The 24,379-nt window shown below is 34.8% G+C and overlaps 1 protein-coding gene across 5 annotated transcripts in view; it reads left to right on the top strand.

Annotated features, from left to right (window-relative positions):
• Positions 1–24,379, top strand: part of LOC148220021 (nipped-B-like protein) — a 167,515-nt gene that overhangs the window by 128,250 nt on the left and 14,886 nt on the right. For all 5 annotated transcript variants that reach the window (XM_088155481.1, XM_088155479.1, XM_088155480.1 and 2 more), the window contains 20 exons: positions 474–554; positions 2,171–2,271; positions 5,011–5,149; positions 5,356–5,438; positions 6,495–6,627; positions 8,435–8,578; positions 11,980–12,069; positions 12,307–12,521; positions 12,618–12,720; positions 13,476–13,574; positions 13,680–13,826; positions 15,548–15,682; positions 17,097–17,195; positions 18,380–18,433; positions 19,586–19,694; positions 20,260–20,396; positions 22,054–22,194; positions 22,521–22,614; positions 22,723–22,877; positions 23,139–23,229. In XM_088155481.1, the coding sequence (XP_088011607.1) occupies positions 474–554; positions 2,171–2,271; positions 5,011–5,149; positions 5,356–5,438; positions 6,495–6,627; positions 8,435–8,578; positions 11,980–12,069; positions 12,307–12,521; positions 12,618–12,720; positions 13,476–13,574; positions 13,680–13,826; positions 15,548–15,682; positions 17,097–17,195; positions 18,380–18,433; positions 19,586–19,694; positions 20,260–20,396; positions 22,054–22,194; positions 22,521–22,614; positions 22,723–22,877; positions 23,139–23,229 (2,350 nt within the window). The remainder of the gene's footprint in view (positions 1–473; positions 555–2,170; positions 2,272–5,010; positions 5,150–5,355; positions 5,439–6,494; positions 6,628–8,434; positions 8,579–11,979; positions 12,070–12,306; positions 12,522–12,617; positions 12,721–13,475; positions 13,575–13,679; positions 13,827–15,547; positions 15,683–17,096; positions 17,196–18,379; positions 18,434–19,585; positions 19,695–20,259; positions 20,397–22,053; positions 22,195–22,520; positions 22,615–22,722; positions 22,878–23,138; positions 23,230–24,379) is intronic.

The raw sequence follows: 24,379 nt of genomic DNA, 5'->3' as shown, positions 1-24,379 counted from the left end.
AGGAAAGACACCAGGTGTTAATCTTTATTATGAATTCCACTCTGTTTTTCACCAAGTTATCACTCTGGGAGACTGCCTCCCTTAACTGAAGCTGTAGTCAGCTTGTCAGCCTGGGAATGGAGCTGAGAGACAGGAGAAATCCAGGCCTGAGAGGAATTGCCAAGCTGCAATTTCCTAGCTCTCTAAATGTGTGTATCCACAACTGACATGAAATATGAAACCAGTGCAAACTCTTGAATTATTAACAGCAGTGACTAGTTTGTTCTGTAGTTATGTTCACATCTTAAATGGCTTGTATTGTACACTTAAGAAAAGTTGAATGATTGCATTAAAATAACCTTTAATAACTATTGGTAAACCATATAAATACATGTTGTTGAACACCTTACCTGATGAATGAATCTACTTGTGAAAATGCATAAATATCAGTTTAATAGACAAATATACTCACAATAACTTCTTTCTGTTGATAGATATCATCTATGGGAATAACACCTTTCTTTGTAGAAAATGTCAGCGAACTACAGCTATGTGCCATCAAATTAGTGACTGCAGTAAGTAATTTTCAATTTGTAGTAGTTTCGTGTTCTTCTGAGAGTTTTCAGGGCACTTACATAGGCTGTATTTTTGCTGATAGAGAATTGGAGCTTAGAACTAATTTTATTCTTGCATGTTTTACAGTTTGGTATTATAATCTAGGAACAATATTAAAGCTACTTGAGCTCCTCCCATTTACAGAGTACTCTATATGAAGAACTAGCCTATTTAACCCAAGGAATTTACTTAATTTTGGTTATACTGTTTAAAGTATAAACACAAACCCCTTCCTCTTACCTGTACTTTCTTATCTTAAGAAATTTTTCTTACAGCAGACCTCTCATTAGGGGTAGAAATAAGCCAAGACACAGACTCTCATTTATCAACATGAAAAGGGTCCCAGTTTATTCTTTTTTCAGACTAGTCCTCCTGACTGCAACTAGTCAAAGACTTTGCAGCAAATTCCCACCATAGGTTTCCTTTGCAAACTCCAACAGCAGGTTATTTCTTGCTAGAATATGACTGCAAGTATTTTTCTCACTGCCTCTGACCACAAGCTTTCACCTTGCTTAACTCTAACTGCATGCACCTACAACAGGGTCTAACTGCAGACCTAGACTGACGTCAGGAGATTCCTTACACAGCAGCAAGTCATCCATCAGTCTGTCCTATTTCTGCTTCCTCAGAGCTCCTCTGCCTCTAAGCTCCCTTGACCACCCAACCCACCCCTTTTATTACACTTATTTTTATTAGTCACAGCTGCAACACATTAAGGGCAAGGCTATTCTTTGGTAATTAATACAGCTGTGACTTATCAGGGGCAAGGTCACTTGTAATCTCTTCTTTTGCACCTACAATCTTAACAATGTGGTTTTTCTTACCTCCTTTGTTAAGATTAGAGTTTATGTAATGGTATAAGCCATGGAACTAGTAGGATAGTTCTATATAATATATAGTAGAACTATATAATAGAACAAGTCCTCTTCCTCAGAAGAGGTGGCTATGTGAAAAATTCATGGGGCAGATAAAATATTTTTTCAGGAAAACTGCAGTGCAACACAGATGTGTTTGTTCAAGTGAAAGTTTTTCTCCTTTTAAGGATTATGTACTCCAGTATTTATAAAAGTAATTCTGACTGAACAAAAGGAGAGGTAAATTTTACAATCCTGACCCCATAAATTAAATTAATATCTCACGTCAGGTAAACATCAAAGCTTAGTTTTCTCAAATGTGCTCTAAAACGATACGTATTTTCAGGTTTAATGTATGTCACCGTAGACTTTTTCTCTATACTGGAGTCTGATAGCTCAGCCTTACACTGTTTGACTTTCAGTGTATTGTACTATTGGCAGAAAAATTTAAAACACATGGTATTTTTAAGAGCTATTACACATTTATGCTATTTGATGATTTTTAAAACCTATATTTGAAAAAGGGTTTATGTATTTTATAAAGAAATGCTTACTTTGAAAAAACAAAGCAATGCATTTAAAACAAGGTATGCGTTAAATATAATTTATTTAAATGTCATGTAAAGAGTATGTTTCTATATATAATTTTAAAAATCTATTTAACAAGTGATATTTTATGTAACAATAACTAGTTTTTTAACAAATCTGTTACTGTTAAATAGGTGTTCTCCAGGTATGAAAAACATAGGCAGTTAATACTAGAAGAAATTTTTACTTCCCTCGCAAGACTACCAACCAGCAAGAGGAGTTTGAGAAATTTCAGGTAAATTCTGACATAGATTGATAATTTGTAGACAGTAACATTTACAGTTTTTTAGATGTAGGATTTTAGGCTTCAGTATTAACTTGTTCTTTAAAAGTCTGTGACGCCATGAGCTATGTTTGAGTTTCAGGTTAAATTACAGAAAGAATCTGACCTGGACTGGATTTTAGTTAAAATTGAGGTTGGACACTGCAAATTATTCTAAAATATTTGGTTTTAGTATTGATTTTGTTCCTTGCTTCCATACATCTTTTCCCTGGAGACAGACAAGTTGTCAATGAAATAGGTTGTCTGATCCAGGGTGGATGAACAGGAAATATCCTGGAAAATAAATTCATTGAAACTTTGAAGTTGAATTCAGCAATTCTAATGTTAACATGTGACATAGTTTTGATTTGCCAATTTAAATATACTCATTTTCTGTTGTGAGACAGAACCAGGAGCAAAAGAGCAAGGCAGGCCAAAAACTTAAAAGGGTATAAAAAACTTTATTAACTACACAAAGAAAGAGAAAGAAAAAAAGCAAATTCAGAATAAGATCTTCAGACCACTCCTTCCTCCCCTTTCCCAAACTTCATAACAACAAAACAAACATACAAAAACTACTTCAGTCAGTTCCCAACTTAAATAATCCTTCTTCAGTTCACTTCGGAGAGAGAAGTTTCCTCTTGTCAGGCCATAGGGACTTCTCCACAAGGAGGGAAAAAGCCAGTTCTCTTCTGGCTTCACTTTTCATGATTCGCATCCGCCCAGGAAAAAAACTTACAAATCGTGAGGCTCCTCCCATCTTCACAGCTTTCCCAAAGCTGTGCTTATGGGCCATGTTAAACTCATGGGGTATTCTTTTTAAGAATGAACTGTTCCAAAGCAAAAAGTTCTCTTCATCTCTTTTCTCTCTGTTCATGCTTCATCCTCAGAAAACAGAGATCCCCTTCTTTCCTCGGGGCAAAGATTCTCAACACAGGTGCTTTTGGTCAAATGATCTATCAAATGGAACACTCCAACCCCCCATGTCTTTTTCTCCACAGTTTACAGGAATTTTCAGTGCGTTATCAGTTTAGCCCTACAATCTTACAAAAGGATTTTCAGCCATCTTCACAGCAGTTTCTCATTCTCCCTCTGTCTAAAGAAACTTAGCTCTTTTATTTTTCCCTTCTCACTCCGGGGAGGATTGAAAAGTCTGCAAATCTTATCTGAGCATTGAAAGAGTTAAGATTTCACACGGAGAAAGAAAGGCTGCAATGCTGGAACTGTGCCAGGATCTCAGAAACTCAGGCCCTGTTGGAAAGGGGGAGGAGGGGGAACAGCTGGTATCTCAATCACCCTCCCTGGGCTCAGCAGCAGCAGTCACTGCCATGGCCACCCCTCCTCTCTGCCGGGCCATGCCAGCTCCCCAGATAGGGGGGCCCGGCCCTGCCCCCTGCCAGGCCTGCAGGCCTGCAGTGGAGCCAGGCCCGGGCCAAGTTACCTGCACTGCTTCCGGAAGAGAAAGAGAGCTCTTTTCCAGGCTACCTCCTTCAAAATGTGTTTTCACAGAGCAAACTAACTTTCTCCAATTGGTTCCTCAGGCTGTCAATAACTAAACCAGCCTTCAATTGGTCCCATCAACTCACAGAGGAAGTTCTCATAGAGAAAACCTTTCTGAGTTTGCCCGTCCCCAGGTGAAACCAGCACATGAGTGCTTATTCATAGTATTTCCTATTGTTTTGTTTATGCACATCAGAGAGATCTAGTAAATAGGAAGGTGTTAGGCATAAGAGCATAAATGGTAGATACCTTCTTTGAATTGGGACCTTTACTATAAGGAAGTTACTGTCTCAAGGCCATAATGACTGCGCTGCTTATCTCTAGAGTCCTAGCTCTAACTTGTTGAAGAACATTCCCTGTCTATGGCTATAGTCATGAAGGGTGCAGCTTACCTAAAATTTTATAGGAAAATATTCTCTCTGTGCAAGTAGTTAGAGATAACTTCATAAAGATAATAAATGCAATCTGTTTTGTGTCCAGTTATTTTGATAATTTTTGGAGAATGATGTCAGAGATTATCACCTTTTCATATTGTTAAAGGCAGCATTAAGTGGTGTTGATGTACATATGGGTAGTAAATGCCACACTATTTTTCAGGTTAAATCACTTGGAAGGGGAGAAATGTGAGGTGGAGTGTATTCATGCTGGTCATACCAACTTAAAAGACACTCTTGCATGCTGAAGTTTATAGTCTGTTGCACTACCTGAGATTACCATAGGTGTAACTCTTGTAGAAGTCAGTCCAGGTCATGGTCACTAATTTCTCATTTAAAATTCCTGCACATTTCAGATACATTAAATAATATAAGTAATAACTTATTATTACAAGCTTGATCTATTTTTTTAATGCTGTGTTGGAATTGGATATGGCATTATACAGAATAAGCCTATTAGTAAGTGCCTTTGCATGAATGTGTTTGATTTATTAAATATTTCTGAAGATTTTTCTGCTGTTGAACTTCACAGACACTCTGATGTTCCATCTGTGAGCTGTTTCAGTTCATCTCTTTGGCCTGAGAATAATGCTTACCATTTTTATTAGGCAAAGTCTTTCACTGCATAAGAGAGAAGCAAATGACAAGATAAATGTGTATAGCAGAGATTCTTAGCTTTGATTAGTATTTTAGAAAGATATTATTTAGGACAAAAAAAAATCTGGTGGTTTTTTTTTTTGTTTGTTTAGTTTTAGTGCTAATGCTGTCTTATTAACAGATTGAACAGCAGTGACACTGATGGAGAGCCTATGTATATTCAGATGGTAACAGCACTAGTTCTGCAGCTTATTCAGTGTGTGGTGCATTTGCCATCAACAGAAAAAGATTCTAATTCAGAGGAGGAAGCAAACAAAAAAGTAAGTTTTTTTTAAAGAGCCATATTTTTATTTTTTTTTGCTACAGGAATGACTTTGTAGGTATAATATTTTATGATGGTGCTCTAGTAATCAAGCCTTTTAATTTTATGTCAGCTGTAATTATTTGATGAATGAGAAATGCTGGTCTGGAAATTATATTTCTGTGCATGCTAAAATATTAGAAAAATACATCTTGTTATTTTTAGGTGGATCAAGATGTGCTTATAACTAACTCGTATGAAACAGCCATGAGAACAGCACAAAACTTCCTTTCTATTTTCCTTAAGAAGTAAGTACTGTTGCATTCTTTAGTGTATTGATGAAACCAACTCCAAATAAAATGTCACACCTTAAGACAAACCAAACCACTTTGCAATCCTAAATGACTACTAATAAAGTTACTTATAACAATATATTTTATAGATCTCTCAGAGAGCTACCTGTCTGGAAAAAACTTTTATGGAACAGACCATCTGCAGAGAGTTTAAGAACACATTTAAGAATCTGTCGGATAATTTATATAGGATCCTTTTATCAGGGATCTTTTACTCATCTGAAACATGGAAGAGAAGGCTGAGTAAATATTTAAGTGATGAAACCAGATTATTTCAGTCATCAAAATGACCAAAATATAAAAGCTCTAAAATTACTTTCATTTAGATAAAGTTAGGAATGTCAATAGCTCAACAGGGGAAAAAAACCCATACCAGAATTACCAAAGGATTTGTAAGAAAAGGTCCTGAGGTTTTTATCATGTCAATTTCTGTTAAGCCAAAACGCTGTTTATGAGCTATTTAGCCATTTCTCTTCATACTTCTGGCATAATTAAAGTTAGAGATGCCACATATAGTTGAAACACTATCACATATGTTATATTTTGATTTTTTTACATTCTGATTTTAACCTTTCTGGAACATAATACTGAGATGCTTTATCACTCTGAGATAAGTCAGACCAGGTTTAAGGACACAACACCTTCTAAATACCCCACCCTAGCTTGAGCTTTAGAATTTTACCTACTTTGTTTATCCAAGTTTATGCAGACTTTACCTCAAAACAATAAATAAAAAACCTTTGGAACAAATTTCTACTACTCTGGATTATCTGCTTTACTTGCAGTGCAACTTGGAGTGATAACTGTTTAAACTATTTGTCTGTAAATGGAAAAAAAATTCTGCTTGTGAATGGAAAAAAAACAATTTTTCTGCTAATATTTTGGATTTCTTTTTTAGAAATGCATAAAACTGGTTTCCTGGCTAAAAATAGAATTAGTTCTCTTTGCATCAGAAGAAAAGCTTAAATGGCTCTTAAATTCACTTACAAACATGCATTTTGATTTAAACAGATGTGGCAGTAAACAAGGGGAAGAAGATTACAGACCACTGTTTGAGAACTTTATTCAAGATCTTCTTTCCACAGTCAATAAACCAGAATGGCCAGCTGCAGAGTTGCTACTTAGCTTATTAGGAAGGCTATTGGTAAGGGATACTTGTTCTTAACTAATATATTATTTCTTATTACAATGAAACTTGTTTATTTCAGCTCAAACTATTACAGGAGTATTTTCTCATTGTTGATGCATGCAGCATGTAAGGATATTCTTACATGTATCACTATTACATAATGTATAGGAAATAAAATTTAAGTCAGAAGATCATTGATATGGAACTTAGTAAAGGTCACATGTATACAGTTTCTCATGAATGTCATATTCTAATACTCCATGACATTTCCCACATTAAAAATACCATTCTATAGCATCTAATAAGTTTAGATATTCATAGAACCATAGAATATGCTGAGCTGAAAGGGACCCACAAGGATTATTGAATCCAACTCCTGGCCCTGCACAGGACACCCCAACATTCCCACCCTGTGCCTGAGAGTGTTGTCCCAACACTCCTTGAGCTCTGACAGCCTTGGGGCTGTGACCAGTGCCCTGGGGAGCCTGTTCCAGTGCCTGATCACCCTCTGGGGGCAGAACCTTTCCCTGATATCCAACCTAAACCTCCCTGACACAGCCACAGCCATTCCCTCGAGTCCTGTCACTGGTCACCAGAGAAGAGATCGGTGTCTGCCCCTCCACTGCTCCTCAGAAGGAAGTTGTAGACTACAATGAGGTCTGACCTCAGTCTCCTCCAGGCTGAACAGACCAAATGCCCTCAGCTGCTCCTTGTACGGCTTCCCCTCTAAACCCTTCACCGTCTTCGTCACCCTCCTTTGGATGCTATCCAATAGTTTAATTAATATTCATTTGGAATTAAGTCAGCCTAATACCTGTAATTATTCATAGAATCATAGAATAGTTTGGGTTGGAAGGGACTTTAAAGCTCATCTCATTCCATGCCCCTGCAGTGGACAGGCAGGGATACCTTTCACCAGACAAGGTTGTTCCAAGCCCTGTCCAACCCGGCCTTGAACACTTCCAGGGATGGGGCAGGCACAGATTTTCTGGGCAACCTGTTCCAGGGCCTCACCACCTTCACAGGGAAACATTTCTTCCCAGTATCTCATCCTGACCTCTGGCAGTGGGAAGCCATTCCCCCTTGTCCTAGCACTCCATGCCCTTCTAAATAGTCCCTCTCCAGCTTTCTTATAGGCCCTCTTCAGGCACTGGAAGGTTCTTTAAGGTCTTATGGACATTAAGGTTCCTCAGGGGGTCTTGAGCCTGATCTTCACTTAAGAGTGGGAGAGACTTTGGTCTCCCAGTCCCATACTTCTCTGGACTATTCCTTTAGCACAGAACCTGAAAACAATTAAGTAGTTTGGTCTTTTACAAGTTTGGTCTTAAAGTAAGGGATAAATTTACTTATGGATTGTGACATTTTACAGAATGTAAATATTTTCATAGTAATGTTTTTTGAGAGTTGTTCTTCAGTATTATAATGCAGTTAATATGGTAATTTGAGCTTTTTATTTGGAAAATATTTTATGGTTGTATTCCTGGTAAAATGTAGCTTTCTTTATACTTGTGTGAATAATGAGGAAGATGTATTATGGTGCTATGCTATTGTAAAGGATATCTGCTCTACTAGATGTCTGGTTTATTTTAGTTTTTTAAAATATATATATTTATAACAGGCATATTTGTAAAGGAAAAGAATCAATAAAGGAAAAAACATTATTGTAAAGTAAGGACTGTAGCTGTGATGTAATAGTAAATTACATAACTTTATGCAGCATGGAAATTAGGTGGACTTTTTAATAAGGTCAAACTGTCTTGTAAGAAGAATCTCAGTTGCAGAAATAAATAATTTTTATAACAGCTTATTCTGCTTTTCTTAGGTTCACCAGTTCAGTAACAAATCTACAGAAATGGCATTAAGAGTTGCATCGCTTGACTATCTTGGAACTGTAGCTGCAAGACTCAGGAAAGATGCAGTCACTAGCAAAATGGATCAAGGTTCTATAGCCAGAATACTCAAACAGGTGTGTGAAAGATCCCATGCCAGATGCATTGAGATGTATCTGTTTAAAAGCCTAAACATTTTAAAGATGTGTGAGAAACTAGCATTATGGGGAATGAGTTTTCATTGTTCAGATTTCTGAATCAAATATCACATTTGTTAATTCATGTCTTTCTCACACCATCTTCCTAGTGATCATTTTAAGTGGTTAATTAAAATGGTAAAACCAATTTTCTGGTGGGGATATAGATGAAATAATGGAGTGACAATTGGATTATATCTTAAGAGGCCTTAAAATATATATGTGTATATGCATGTATGTGCATTTGCTATTGCAAAATGGTAATTGAGCTTATGACATTCATATAGAGACTTTTGAGAGTTAAACTGTTAGGCCTATAAGGTTAGCTTTTATGTGATGGAACTGGTATTGGTTGTGGGGGGGATGTTATTTTTGTGGGGGTTTTTTTACTGGAATTTCATATCTCTCATTGGAGAATACATATTTGCATTTCTGCTAATGCTCCTTATCAAAATGTCTCCAAATCTGCAAGTTTGGCAGCAATTAACCAAGCAGTGTGTGCATTTGGGCTCTGTATAGTACATTAAGAAAATTTTGGGTCTTATGGGTCTTTTTAAAAATGTGAACTTTTACACTTCTTATGGATGCAATGCTTTTCTTGCTGAACTACTAATTGTTCTCAGCATGATATCTAAAGTTGAGTAGTCATATCAAGTTGATTTCCCTGAAAAGACTCCAGATCTACTATATGTATTTTATGATGACCGTTACAGACTTATTTTGAAGGTAAAACTCATGCAATTTACAGGCATTCAGATAAAGAATCAAAATTCATCTACTCCTTCATGTGGCTGATACTTCCCATAACTTTTGTCAATTGGAATATTTTACTATGTATAGTGTCAAATCTTTGTGTTCATGGCTTATTATAATTTATACTTTTATGTGCTAAGGGGTTGTAATTCTCTGTTTGCAGTGATTTTGACAATTGTACATTAGACTTCATAGGGAAATACTTTAGAAGAATCCTTTTCTTTTTCCTTATCTCCAGAAGTTATATAATATTATTGAAAGATATTCTAAAAAGATACATACCTGAGTGGTGACCTGAATTTTTCTATTTATTTTGATTTTTTTACAGGATCAGGCAGTAACTAAGCATTGGCATCTGCAGAAAATAAAATAGCTGTGGGAAATTGAGTGCTAAAAGCTTTTTTCTGTTACTCAGGAAACTTAACATAAATGATGACATTGTGAAAAGTGTATACTATACAGTACAATCACTCAGGGCAGACTGTTGTTTATAAGTGATTTGTAACATAATAAGAAATAGCTATTTGAAAATATGTACATGACACCTAAGCTTCACTTTTTTTCTGAAATGGTAATAAAATAAGATCCATTGGTAGACATATTCAGCTTTAGTGATTAGAAATACCTTAAATTATTATTTTCATTCAGAAATGAACTTATATCTCTACAGATTTTTCTTTCCTGCTGAATTGAATACTTAGACTCTGTTGGATATTTCCTTCTACCCTCTGATATCATTACCAGGATAATCCCCAATGATCGATAAATGCTTATAACTCTGTTGTAGTTTGGACTTATGAACTGTATAATTAGATTTAGGAGAAAATCTATTCTGTTTTTACATTTTTAAACAGATTTTTTTCGTAGAAATCTGTCATCGATTGTCAAGTTGATTTGAACCCTTGTGCATGCTTTTCATTAATTTATCTCTTGAGATGCTGATCTTCTGGACTTGTGATTGTACCTTTTTTCACTTGCTGTTTGCAAGCTATATTATGTGCTGCATTTATGACAAGATTCTCAATCTATGCTGTTCATACAGAAGTTGATGGTTATAAGTTACAGGTTTTATTGCTGAAGAAGAAAAATGTTTTGTAGCTGAAGAAGTTTAAGCCAGAAATTATTATTCTATTTTTATTATTAATATTGAATATGATTTGTTGTGGGCTTCACAGTTTCTTTTTGTTTGTTCTGAGTTTTTTACTTTTTAAAATAGTTAGACAGTTAAGGTTCATCAAGCAACTTTTTCAGCCTTTTTATCCACAGAATTTAGCATTGATTGAAGGCCAGACTTTCAAATCAAAATTTGCACGTTATGGAGTGCCAAATATAAATTAATAAACCTATATTAATATCATGTCTACTGTAAACATGTTTTGAACTCTTGAATTCATTAATTTGAGGGGGAAAAAGCCCTATTTTCTGCTGTAGAATCAGCAATTGCAAGGACCTGCACATTTCAGTATAATATTAAGGAAAAAGCGTGTTTTATGGTTTTGGGTTTATGCTGCCTTGTAGGTGTTGAGAAAGTTAGTTAGTTTCTGATTCATTAATAAGTTAATTGATACTGATTTGATCTCTAACCCCTATATGGGGAAAAGTACATTGTCTGATGGTCATATACAAAATCATTGTTCAATTTACATAGGCTAGAATTATTTAAGAGATCGGGATATACATATTTCCTATAACATAGCCTCTTGTAAACAAATATTCTGGTTTTAAGATTCATACATTTTAGATATTTACAAATCTGATGCATAGTTCTCAAAATAATATTTCATATGTAATCCATTTATGCATCTTAAAAGTGCTTCACAGGAAAATTAACATTACCCTATTCTGTAGATAGACTTTATGCACTAAGTGGAATTTTTATAAAATGTATGTTTGTTCTCAAGGTTTTTGACCTGAGAGAAACTTAATTGAGTCTCAGAGAGTATAATTCTTTAGTGCTAGAGCTCAGGGGTGTTTGGGAATAACCTCTGTAAATTCTTTGCTAAATGAATTGAGCATACTTGCTGCACTTTCTCTGTATCAATGCTTTAAACCTGAAAAGTTATACCAAATATTTTGCAGAGGGATAAGTTACTTTTATTTCTCTGACATTTCCCATATGTTTTTACTGTTGTCTGTGTTTCATATTTATGTTCATTTGACTTTTTTGCCTTTTATCCCTTGTTCACCTGTGAAGCCATTGTTTCAGTGTTTAATATTGTTGAGAGAGCTAATGATGCCTTTTATAGGTTAAATCTTTTTTCAGTCTACTATGTGTGATTTCAGCCCTTTGTTTGTCCTTGGGAACAGAGAGTCTTCATACAAGATCATAGAATGAAAATTAATCAAATCAGTCAGTCTGTTTTAAAACAAGTCTTATTCTGCTGTTAATCATTTTTTGACTTTGGAGCTACAGTCAAATTTGGTTTCGTCTCTGTAAAGTTTAGAAGTAATTGATTAAAAAATTGTTAGTTATATTGATAATTGCAGAACATTAAATTCAGTCTATTTTATATGTGGACATACAGATTTTCAGATGATAATCACCACTGCAATATTCTATTTTAAAACTCTCTTTCTATTTCTGATAGGTTTCAGGAGGAGAAGATGAAATTCAACAGCTGCAAAAGGCTTTGCTAGATTATCTGGATGAGAACACAGAAACTGATGCATCATTAGTGGTAAATTTCAGCTTTCTGATGTCAAATTTATATACAAATAATTTTAGTAACATGCAGTGAATAAAATTATTTTGGTCATGCATATTAGAGATTCAATTAAATTGTCACCCTAGCTTATAATGTTGATTATGTTTTCTGAAATATGGTTGATGCATTAAACTCAATCTTATATTTTTTTTAATTTCACTCTTCTACATCTGTTATTTTTGTTTTCTGTGTATCCTGCTGTTTCTCCAGTTTTCTCGGAAGTTTTATATAGCTCAGTGGTTCCGTGATACAACTATGGAGACAGAGAAAGCAATTAAATCTCAGAAAGATGAGGATTCATCTGAAGGAACTCATCATGCAAAAGATGTTGAGACTACAGGACAGATCATGCATAGAGCGGAAAGTCGCAAAAAATTTCTTCGCAGCATCATTAAAACTGCTCCATCTCAGTTCAGTACATTAAAGTATGTTTGAGCACCACTGCTTTATTAACCATGCATTTGACATTTTTACTCATTTTTGATAAACATGTCCTAATTAAAACATTGAATTTGTTGCAGGATGAATTCTGATACTGTGGACTATGAAGATGCATGTTTGATTGTTCGCTACTTGGCCTCTATGAGGCCATTTGCTCAGAGCTTCGATATTTATTTGACACAGGTAAACTGTGCTGGAAATCTCAGTACAGTGAAATGCAGTTGGTTTCTGATTCCAAATACTTTTGTGGTAGTGTGCCATATCTGTTCATTGTTGAGCATGGGTATTTAACAGGCCATGATAGCACCATGTACTTTCTCTATTAATGACATAAGTGCTTTTATTTCTTTTTCTTGCATACATTTTATATGTCATATTGTACATGCATTATTTTATTTGTTAATGGATGTAGATGACAAAATCAATATCTTAGATGTACACAGTAAAAAATAATTGCAAAATGTTGAAATCTCTTTTACAGTTTCTGCCAGATGCATGCCCATCTAGTGATATTACCTCATTAAATTTATCTTAATTTGAAAATACAAGCCAGCTTAGCTACTTCCTTGCAGTGCATGTTACTGTCACTTTGGAAGCTGCTGTTTAACCAGTGTGTTTTCTTTCCTTTTTCTGGGAGAAGAGCACTAACATGTTGTCATGGCAACATGTTTGGACTCCAGTACTGATCTGGTTTAGGTTCTGTTACTTATAGTGATCTGCATACAGAGCCATTCTTAAAATGATAGTGCCCAAATCCACCTCTTCCATTGAAAGAACCATGATGAAAGCCACAACTGAATGGCAAAAGTAGAGTTTAAAATGAAAAGACTTCTTATTTTAGTTACTTAATTTCCATGTTATTATGCTGCGTTGTTGCCTGTTAAACAGTTTTCTACCTTCCCAAAGCGAATGAATCTTTGTTTTTGTTCTGTTATTAGATTCTGCGTGTACTTGGTGAAAATGCAATTGCTGTTCGAACAAAAGCCATGAAGTGTCTGTCTGAGGTTGTTGCTGTAGACCCCAGTATTCTAGCCAGGGTAAAAAAATCTGAAATATCCATCATGTATATGCATTCTTCTGTCACACTTAAAAGAAATCTTTAATTCTTATTTTGGATTTGTGTTTTATTTGTTCCTTTTTAGCTGGATATGCAACGAGGAGTTCATGGGCGGCTAATGGATAACTCCACTAGTGTAAGAGAAGCAGCTGTGGAGCTTCTTGGCCGATTTGTGCTCTGTCGTCCTCAGCTTGCTGAGCAGTATTATGATATGCTGATTGAAAGAATATTGGTATGGTGACTTATTTATGATAAGTGTCATTGGGAAATTTGTTTTCAACTGAATTTAGATGTTTAATAATATGGAATGATGATTCTAAGAGTAAATGATACGTTATTATTCTAATGGGGAGCATCATGCTTTTAAGACCAACCTTCTAAAATGCATTGCTTGTTTTCAGTGAGGCTTTGTTACATTATTGTGGTTTCACCCCAGCCAGCAGCCAAGCTCCCCCATCAGGATTGGGGAGAGAATTGGAAGAGTAAAAGCCAGAAAACTCCTGGGTTGAGAGAAAGACAGTTTAACAAGGAAAGCAAAAGCCACGCACACGTGCAAAGCAAAACAGAATTCTTTGAGCCCTTCCCAAGGGCAGGCAGGTGTTCAGCCACCTCCAGGAGAGCAGGGCCTCATTCTGTGGAACGGTGACTTGGGAAAATGAACACCATCACTCCAAATGTCCCCCCTTTCTCCTTCTTCCCCCCCCTTTACATACTGAGCATGATGTCATATGGTCTGGAATATTCCTTGGGTTAACTGGGGTAACCTGTCCGGGCTGTGTCTCCTCCCAACCTGCCACACACCCCCTGCCCAGCGTACAAGGAGTAGAAAAGGCCTCTGTGCAAGGTCAGCAATAACAAAAATATCTCTGTATTATCAAGTCTATGTTCAGCACAAACCCTAAGACAGCCCAGTGCCAGCCACTGGGAAGGAAATTAACTCTACCCCAGCCAGAACCAGCATATACATCAATAAGTAAATATACATAGAAAGTTGTACTGCAACAGAACCAGGATTATATTCCTTTTGGTTCCTTTTTATTGGAGGCACAGATTAGATGAAATGAGGAATTTTGCCAAATCTCGGAAGTCTCAGATATGGGTTATTGAGGGCCGTTCAGTAGTGTGAGTGATGAAAAAAGTCTACAACACAGTAATTTAAAGTTGCCATTTGTAATCCAAAAGAAAAAAATATATAAAATTACTTTGGTTTTTTATGATATGTTTTAGTGCTTTAAAAGGCGTTTTATTTGAGTTTTTGTATAAAAAGTGGGTTTTGGCTGGATGTTCAGATAAAATACAGTGTTAATTTAACTGTAAGATAACACTAGCTTTTAGAATTCTTGTTAGGTTTTTAGTTAAATACTACTCATTTGCTATAGTTACATGATAAAACATTTTTTAAAGTGTTTTGGAGATATTCATGTGGGCATGCATAAAGGCATTCATCCTGGCATTTAGATTAAACATATTTTGAATTAAGTAACATGAAATTCACCACCTCATCCTTCTCCTTAGATGAAGCCGAGGAAAATGGAAAATATTTGCTGCACATATCATCTATAAGCTTTATTCAAAGGCTTTTGAAGTATTACAGTCCAGAATTACAAAGTGTCTTGGGTGTTCATAAACAGTAGCTAAACCATCATCGCATCTAGCTTGTAAGATCTTGAATTAAGAAGTGGCATTATACATTTGCAACATCATAAGTTCCTAATTGGGACGATATAAATAGAGGAAGTGTTTCAATGTTTTGAGGACTCAGCCTAAACCTTTAGAATTGTTGCAAATAAAGTTATGCCGACCTTTCGTATAAATATACTCCAGAATATTTTAGCTGCATTCTCTGAATACATTTTTCAGGTCAGATTGTGTGATCTTCAAATATAATTTATATAATACATTAATTAATATGTCTGATTGCTTTTCAAGACCATAATGTTTTTCTCCTCACAGGATACTGGTATCAGTGTCAGAAAAAGAGTCATAAAGATACTTAGGGATATCTGCATTGAACAACCAACATTTCCCAAAATTACTGAGATGTGTGTAAAAATGATTCGGAGAGTCAATGATGAAGAAGGCATTAAGGTAGAATGAAACATATCCTTCAGGATTTAAATTATCATAATTAGTTTCTATATTTTGACACAAAAATGATCAAAAAGTATTTCATTGCTCCTTTGTAATTTTTATTATTTTTATTCATTTTTAATTTTAAAGAGCAAATAGCTTTCTACATTGCTGTCTAACTTGGTTTTCTTTTCTTCTATTTTCTTCAAGTTCTTGCTGACAATCAGAGGATTTTAAAAAGTTATCTAGAGTTTTGGGGTTTTTTCTCTTTGCAAGTATTGTCTCTGATACTTCTCTTTTCTAACAAGTAAAATTAGTATATAAAATTCCTTTCTGAAAAAAAAATAAACTTTAGGTAAAAAATAAGTACTTGATGTTAGTATATGCCAGATTTATAAGTTCTGCATATAAAAAATATAAAGTATTAATCTGTGAAAATTTTGTATTAATTCTGAATGTTTAATGAATCAATTATTCCCCCTAAAATGTTACTTATGTGATCATATTCTAATCTTTGTGTGACGTATATGCAGAAGGGCAAAAATCTAAGATTATGTGTTGAATTGTAAACCTGACACTGATGGTTTTTGTTTGATTTGGCAAAAATAATTTTAAAATTGTTGAGTAATTAAGAATACACCTGTAATAATTTTGTATCACATTTTGAGTGGGATTTGAAGTCTGGAACTTTAAAGGTGCAACATATAATTTTACCACTTGAGATATGTTAATGCCAAGTGGCTTTCAGGAAAGACTTAATAAAGAAGTAGATGAACAGCTGGATCTAAGGTGCTGCTAGAAAAGGAGGATGACCTTTCCCTTGCCTTTCCAACAACCTCATAAAAATGAGGTGGTATCTGCAATGTATTTTTTTAAGTCTCCGTGGATGAGGAATGCTTCCTACAAGAATATGCTTTATAAGTAATTTGGGCATAGTTCGCTTTCATTCTATTCCATCTTTTCCTCTATACAAAAACATTGTAAGGGAACCAACTTCCTATGTTTGGGTAGAGAGATGACTTCTCTCTCTTCCTTGCCTTGTCACAACTGTTCTGAAAATGCAAAAGTAATCTACAATTGCTGCTAATTCTGCTGTAGAAATTGTAGTCTTGTGTTCAGTTGTCAGCTTCTCAGGGGTACTATGCTTTCCTGAGGAATGCAAATTAGTGCAGGAAAATGGTAACTTCATTTCCTGTAGCATCACTTCCCAGTGATCATTTTAGTGAAGCTTGCTTAGAGACCCAGTATAACTGCTGTAATAGTAATCTGGGTCTATTTCAGATAACATTCGCTACAAAAGTAGCACATAGGTTGAATAATTCCTTACGGAAGTGCACATATTGTCAAAAATTTTATTGTACGGATGTATTAGTAATAATATCTATGTGCCAAGATAAAAATTATTTACTTCTGCTAATTTTTTTTCCTTCAGAAATTAGTAAATGAGACATTCCAGAAGCTCTGGTTCACTCCAACTCTACATCATGACAAAGAAGCAATGACTCGGAAAATACTAAACATCACTGATGTGGTATGTTAAACAAATTTTAATTAAGTTGCATGTAAAATTTCATTATGTTTTTAGTATGTTTGGAATATTGTCTGTAGTATTTTAAAAATACACAAATAATTTAATTATCAGATTATTTTCTTTATATGTCTCCTGACATTGAATACATGCTAGAATTATTAATCTGATGGAACAGGCTATAGGAAACTTTAAATGCTCACTAATCTGCTGACAGTGATAACTGAGACCACATTTTATTCAGGTTGTGGAAAACACTTGTTCAGTTAAAACGCCACAAGTTTCTGTTATATTTAACATTTTCCAGGAAATGCTAGTTAGCAGCATATAATTAAGCCTAACTAAGAAGTTGTCTCTTAAAAGAAAAATTTTCTCAATTGATAACATTTATTTTGAAAGGTTATAAAGCTGTTTCAACAAATGCAAGGTCATGTTCTCACCCAAGGTAAACGAGTATCTGCATAATGTTATCTACTTTTTAGGAGCAGCAAATTAAATTGTATATCTCAAAAATCTGATTCAAATAAAATGCTTTTACATTTGTAGTGAAAATGTATTGTGTAAAACCACTGTACTGAAAAGGTATTTTAATATCAATTATACCAAGATGTAAATATCAAATAAAAGTACTCTTCTCATTACTTAAAAATATGAGTTTAAACTGCTTTTTAATTTTTTCACTAAATTGTAGTGTATTGTGCATTTTTCCAGAATGACCAGTCTGTTTATTTGACTTCAGTTTAATTCTCAGTTCTCCTGCCAATTCTTTTTTGGAGCATCTGTGAGCTGTTCCTGACACATGATCCCAGTGAAGGCTTAGTTTGCTTATATAAAAATATGTACATGCATATTTATATATATATTTTCATTTTTAATGTGTCAGACTTGTGCTTTAATCTGTACAAAATGTTGTTCTAGGAACCCAAAATTTGGTTGTTATTAGAGGTAGCAATCTCCAGTAAAATGTGTAGACCTCATGTTGTATGGGATACAAATTCTGAGATCACTGAAATGGTGAGAACTCTTTTTCAGATTCAGAAAAAGTTTCTGGTCTCCAAAGATATTGTACCAAATATTTACGAAAATATATCTGTGCATGTTTACTGATCTTTTAAGATGACATCTGTATTGAAGTAACTTTTCTTCAGATGCCTTTTTAACCAGTTTATTCTCAAAACTACTTTTAGGTTGCAGCTTGTAGAGATACAGGCTATGATTGGTTTGAACAGCTTCTTCAAAATGTAAGTAATGAATTTTGAATGTATGGGACAATCATTGTAAAAATTTAAAAATTTCTTTTGATACTAAAACATATTGAAGGGAGACTGCAAAACCAGTCCTTTACAGGAAACAAATTCAATCCATGCCCTTTAAACATGTGACCTTTCTTTAATTCTCCATTGGTGTAACTTTCTTTGTCTCCAACATTATTTTCTCTTTCCATATACTTGGTTTAAAAATACTTCCCTTTTCATTTTGGGGTGGGTTTTTGTTTGTTTTGTTTTTAATTTCATAGTCTCTTAAATAATGAGTGTCATAACATGAAGTGCACAGCTATGATACATAATTCTGAAATGAGGCTTCTAGTGTAATGTAGATTTTTTTTAAATGGTAGATAAGTGTATTTTCACATCCAATGTATTTGTTACACAGTTTATAGAAGCAGTGAACTTTCAGGCCATAGCTTACTTCCACATTATATTTTACTCTTGATTTTTCTAAGAAATTAGCTTGATTTGTTTATATGTCTTAGCCTGTGTTATATTTCACCTCTACAACTCATATGAGCTTGTTAATTTTCGAGTAAAATTAACAACAGCATGCATGGGAGAATTAAAGGTCTCTAAAGATTTTACTTTAGCCTCAAGTGCCATGAAAATAGGTAGCAAAGTAAATCAAAGTGCCTCTTAATGCCTGCACTGAATCAAAAGCTATAGTACAGGCTCAATTAAATTAACTGATTAAAATGTTCATAGAACTATGTTTCACCTTAGTTTGATATTTTTTTAGTGTCAAACATCATTACTTTTGTATTTTTTTCCTAAGCATTTTTAAAAGCCTTTAAACTCCTATTAGTTACTGCTGGCAATTATGACTACATTATTGTTTTCTGTATTATTTCATTAAGCACAAAGTTAACTTTCATCCCAATGTGAAAATCAGTAGAACTGTCTTTTTGTCACAGTTAATTTTTTTTTTCTTTTGCAATTTGGTTTGATTTTTTCTTACTTCCCTTATTTTTTTCTTCACCGTGTAACTTTTATGGAGAAGTTAAATGTTTTTGTAGTGAAAAATCCTTGTGTATCTGTAGTAATTGTTATAAAACCAGTACATAGCCAATGTAAATTAATGCACTCTGAACAATAAATAATTTTCTGTTTCATTTGCGATAGCTGTTGAAGTCAGAAGAGGATGCCTCATATAAGCCTGTGAAGAAAGCCTGTACACAACTTGTTGACAATTTGGTTGAGCACATTCTTAAATATGAGGAATCCTTGTCAGGTAATAGTGTTTACAACCCAGTAGCTTCTTTGAATTTTATGATACTGACACAGTGGTGGTTCAAATTACTACTGTGAAAAGTTTCTCTTCCAGAATTCCTATTACAGCACTGATAGTAATGAGTTATTGAATTTATTTTGATTATGAACCTTTGAGCATTGTGTAATAATAAAGCTTCCCTAATTTTTTCTAGCTAATCACAATAACAGAGCTAATTTTAAAATAACTTGTTCAAACTTTTAGATCACTAAAAACAAATGTGTCAAGCTCTATATGTATTAATACATTTTACAGTTGTAATTGGAATCGTTGGCTAGGTCAGTGTTCTGTGTACAGTAATTAAGTTAAAAACTAGTGATATCTTTGAAGCATCTTTGTTTCTTATTTTACATATGTTGTGATCACATACAAATGTTAGCACATTATGTTCTCATCTCTAATCTAATGAGAATATTCTGTATTGATCTTGAAAGATATGTTATGAAAGAGATATTCATATGATGTTTTGGCCATATGTTTTTCATTGCTCAAACATTACTTTGTGTATTTTCTAATTGTTTTGCAGATTCTGACAACAAAGGTGTGAATTCTGGTCGCTTGGTTGCTTGCATAACCACTTTGTTCTTATTCAGCAAAATCAGGCCCCAGCTAATGGTCAAACATGCCATGACCATGCAGCCATACCTGACCACTAAATGTAGTGTAAGTAGAGAAAATTAGAAAATCAGTCTTTTCTTTTTCCCAGATAATTAAGCATGGAAATTGATGGCTGTCTTGTATGCTTGATGAAATTGAAGGTAGGAAAAGAGAAGTAAAAATTGTTTCTATGATTCATGATCATATCTTCTAAAGCTATTAGGTCCTTTTATGATCTCTATAGCTTCCAAGATGCTGTTCCTCACCCTCTGCCTTCACATTTTACACTCAGATGAAACTGAAACCTGTGCTGCTTCTTTCCCTTAAAGACTAAAACACAGTTTTCCACCTGTTATGAAATAATTTTTTAAATTGTTTTATTTTATAGTCACAGTCTTAAAAGTAGTTAAGATTTAACATATGTATCTTAAGACTAAAGGTATGGTTCCATAAGATAGAGTGATTTAACATATAGCATAAATATTAGAAGGAAAATGTCCTGCTCTATCCTCTTCAGCAGTTCACCTCTTTCTACCCTAGCTCTGGTGTTTTTGTATTTCTCTGTAAGACAGTTTAGCTCACAGAAATGATAGAGAGCTACAGTGCTGAATCCCCGCAGTTCGGGAAAATGGCCCCCTCCTCTGAAACATTGCATTGCTTTCTGCCATTTTGACTAGCACAGTTGGCTCAGTGAAGGCTGTGATGAACCCCTCATCTGGCAGGAGCAGAGCAGGATGATGCAGCCATGGCTCAAGGAAGAGCTTGACTGAGGGGAGGGCAACAATCCATTACATTAGGTCAGCTGCCCAGGGAAGAGCAGGCCTGAGAATGCTTGTTATCAGCTTAGCTTGCAGGTATAGCCTAGAATTTTACAGTTTCAGCCCTAGAGCATTCTCTAGGCATATCTGCAACAGATGTAGAGCTGCTTCTGATCAAACACTATAGGAAAAGGTTATCTGATTATTTACTTGCTGCCAATACCTGTTGCCAGGTGTTGTGCATTCTCTACTGTGCATGTGTCAGGAAGAGTTCCTAAATTTGTTTTAGGACTCAAAAAAATTTTCATGACCAAAACTTTTCAGGTCTGTCACAGCCTTGATGACAGGTGAATTCTGCTTCTACAGATTTTTTTTTTTTTTTTGCAAAAGTTCTGTAGAAAACAATAACTTGCTTTCAAAATCATATGTAAGTTAAAAGCAGATGTAAACTATATATTCTTTTAAATCTTTACCAAATAACTTGCATAAGATACATAATTGTATCATGCTATTATGTAATTGTATTATATTAATATGTATTATATATGTATTGCATAATGTTACGGGATTCATGGGTCAGAGACAGAGATGACACGCTTTCAGAGATCCATGCGACAACAACGTGTTTTAGTGTTCAAATCCTCCTTAAATATGAGATTCAAAACTCCCTCGTATAGACAGCTGATTGGTCTGGCTTTAACACCACCCAGTTCCCTGACCAGTGAGATGTCTGCAGCCCAGGGTGGAATGTCATTGGGTGAAGTCCCTGTCTGTGTTTGAATATAACATATCATTGTCCACCCAGGGGCTGGCCCATGGAACTGGGCTGGGTCTCTTATTTATGGCCCAATTAATTGCCCAGTGTAAGTCAGCTTGTACTGTAACAGCATAATACATATTAATAATACTTAGCTTATAGGTAACACAGCCAGAAATGTTAAATGCTATAAATGCTGTTGTTTCAGACCCAGAATGATTTCATGGTGATCTGCAACGTTGCAAAAATCTTAGAACTTGTAGTGCCACTAATGGAACACCCAAGTGAGACATTTCTTGCCACTATTGAGGAAGACCTCATGAAACTCATCATCAAATATGGCATGACAGTAAGCTTTTAATTGCTACTATTTGGTTAATTCCATTTCACATTGTGAAATACATAGTTTTGGTTTAAAGAAAGTCTGTCTTCATTATGAAGATAACTTTTGAGCCATGAAAAACCAATGTTATTCGTTTACCTGTGTTTGTATGTGTTGTTGCTATATTTTAACAATTATAAGTTTGGGCATGTTTTCATAGCAGTCTAGGAGATGGACATTACATCTGTTAGATCGTTACTTTTAGTTCTACATAGCTTTTTCCTGCATAACATCACAAAAGTGTCAGGTTTCAATTCTAAATATATAACTCATTTGTTCTTTCTTGTACCTAGGTTGTTCAGCATTGTGTGAGCTGTCTTGGGGCTGTTGTGAACAAGGTCACTCAGAACTATAAATTTGTGTGGGCCTGTTTTAATAGATACTATGGTAAGTAAAATCACAACATGTAATTGTCACTCTTCTTTCACCTACAAGTCTTATCTTAGGGACACACCATGATTAAATACTGTGATCAAAACTTTTATCTTACTGTAGGTGCACTTTCAAAATTAAAAAGTCAACACCAAGAAGACCCCAACAGTACAATACTTACTGCCAATAAACCAGCACTTCTTAGATCACTTTTCACTGTTGGAGCACTGTGTCGGCATTTTGATTTTGATCAGGAAGATTTTAAGGGCAACAGTAAGGTAAAAATAACTTGTATTTACTCTCCATGTCTTGTGTATATTGAATGCTCCAATTTGAGAACACAGTATTCCTAGGCCCTCAAAGCTATGCATTTCTTCATAATGCATATGATATAGTTTTTTGGGTTGTAAATACATGGTTTTGCAAAGACAATACAGTAAGATTGTGTTTCTCCATTTTGATATATATGCTTTTTATAAGAGATTAAAAATATTTGTTTCATCTTCAAATAGCTATTATTTGTCTTTTAATTTCCTCAGGTTAACATAAAGGATAAAGTGCTTGAACTGCTGATGTACTTTACAAAGCATTCAGATGAAGAAGTACAGACAAAAGCCATTATTGGCCTTGGTAAGAAATATTAATAGTTTTTATTATTCTGCTATAGTAGAAATCCATGCATTTATTTGTATAGTGGCAGAGAAGTTTGTTTAAAATCAAAATTCACCATATGTTTTATTTGAGACCTGGCTATAGAAATGTAGTCAAAGGGATGCTTGGAAGTTGCATACTTCTGCAGCAGAGTGGATGCTTTTGACAGTGAATGTCTTTTTGATGTATGACCAAGTCTTAAAAAGCATCAAGTTTCCAAAGTAAATGGGGATGGTTTTTTTCCCCACATGCAAATATGTTGTAACTCCAAATCTTGTTTTTCAGTCCTCAAGGTATGGTTAAAGAATAACTAGAAAAAATGATGGAAAAATTTGAGAATTTTAAGTGTAGGGGCAGAAATTCCACTGGAGTTGAGGGAACTGGCAATTTATACCAATTGGGGGATGCTCTGGGAAATTTCACGACGCACTGAGATGATGCCATAGTCTAGTTTATTTTGGGTCTTTGGCAGTACTTTAATTTTAAATAGATTCTTTGTCGGAAGGCATTAGTATTGTATCTCAGTGACTTGCAGTAATGCATGAACTGCCATTGAGTGGTTTGTATCATGTTCATCCTCTGCTCAAGGACCAAAACTGTACATCTAAAAGCATCTTGTTTGGACAGATAGGCCTTGATTTCTGGAAGAGTTCAGTTCATGGTTATGGTTTAGTCTAAAGAAATTTGTCTCCTATGTGTGTGAGCTTGCATTGTATGGTTTAACTGTGTATAACAATTTTCTTCCTTATGCTGCTGTTTAGGTGGCTTTTTAGATATTCTGGTACAATTCAGGCTAGGGAGGACTGAGGATAAGGACTGAGACTGAATCTTGATTGATATTCTGTGAGGAAACCATTGCAGATCACTGAGTGGGATTAATGGCTTTAGAGTTGCCTCTGTTGCAGGAACAGTGCTATAGTGCTAACAACTAGCTGGAGGTTTTTCTAGTCATTGTATCAAGATGCACAACACTTACTGTAGTCCATTCTAATTTAACTTTTCTATACAAAATATTGCACATGGGATAGGGGCTGCCTTCCTAACCATAGACATGATTGCTTTACTCATGGAGGCTGTGTGTTGCATTCATCAGAAATGTTCCTGAATTACAGACTGAACTGTGATCAGT

The sequence above is a fragment of the Sturnus vulgaris genome, chromosome W, assembly GCF_052056855.1.
Source record: "Sturnus vulgaris isolate bStuVul1 chromosome W, bStuVul1.hap1, whole genome shotgun sequence".
NCBI lineage: Eukaryota > Metazoa > Chordata > Aves > Passeriformes > Sturnidae > Sturnus > Sturnus vulgaris.
This window is presented reverse-complemented; position numbering and strand designations above follow the sequence as displayed.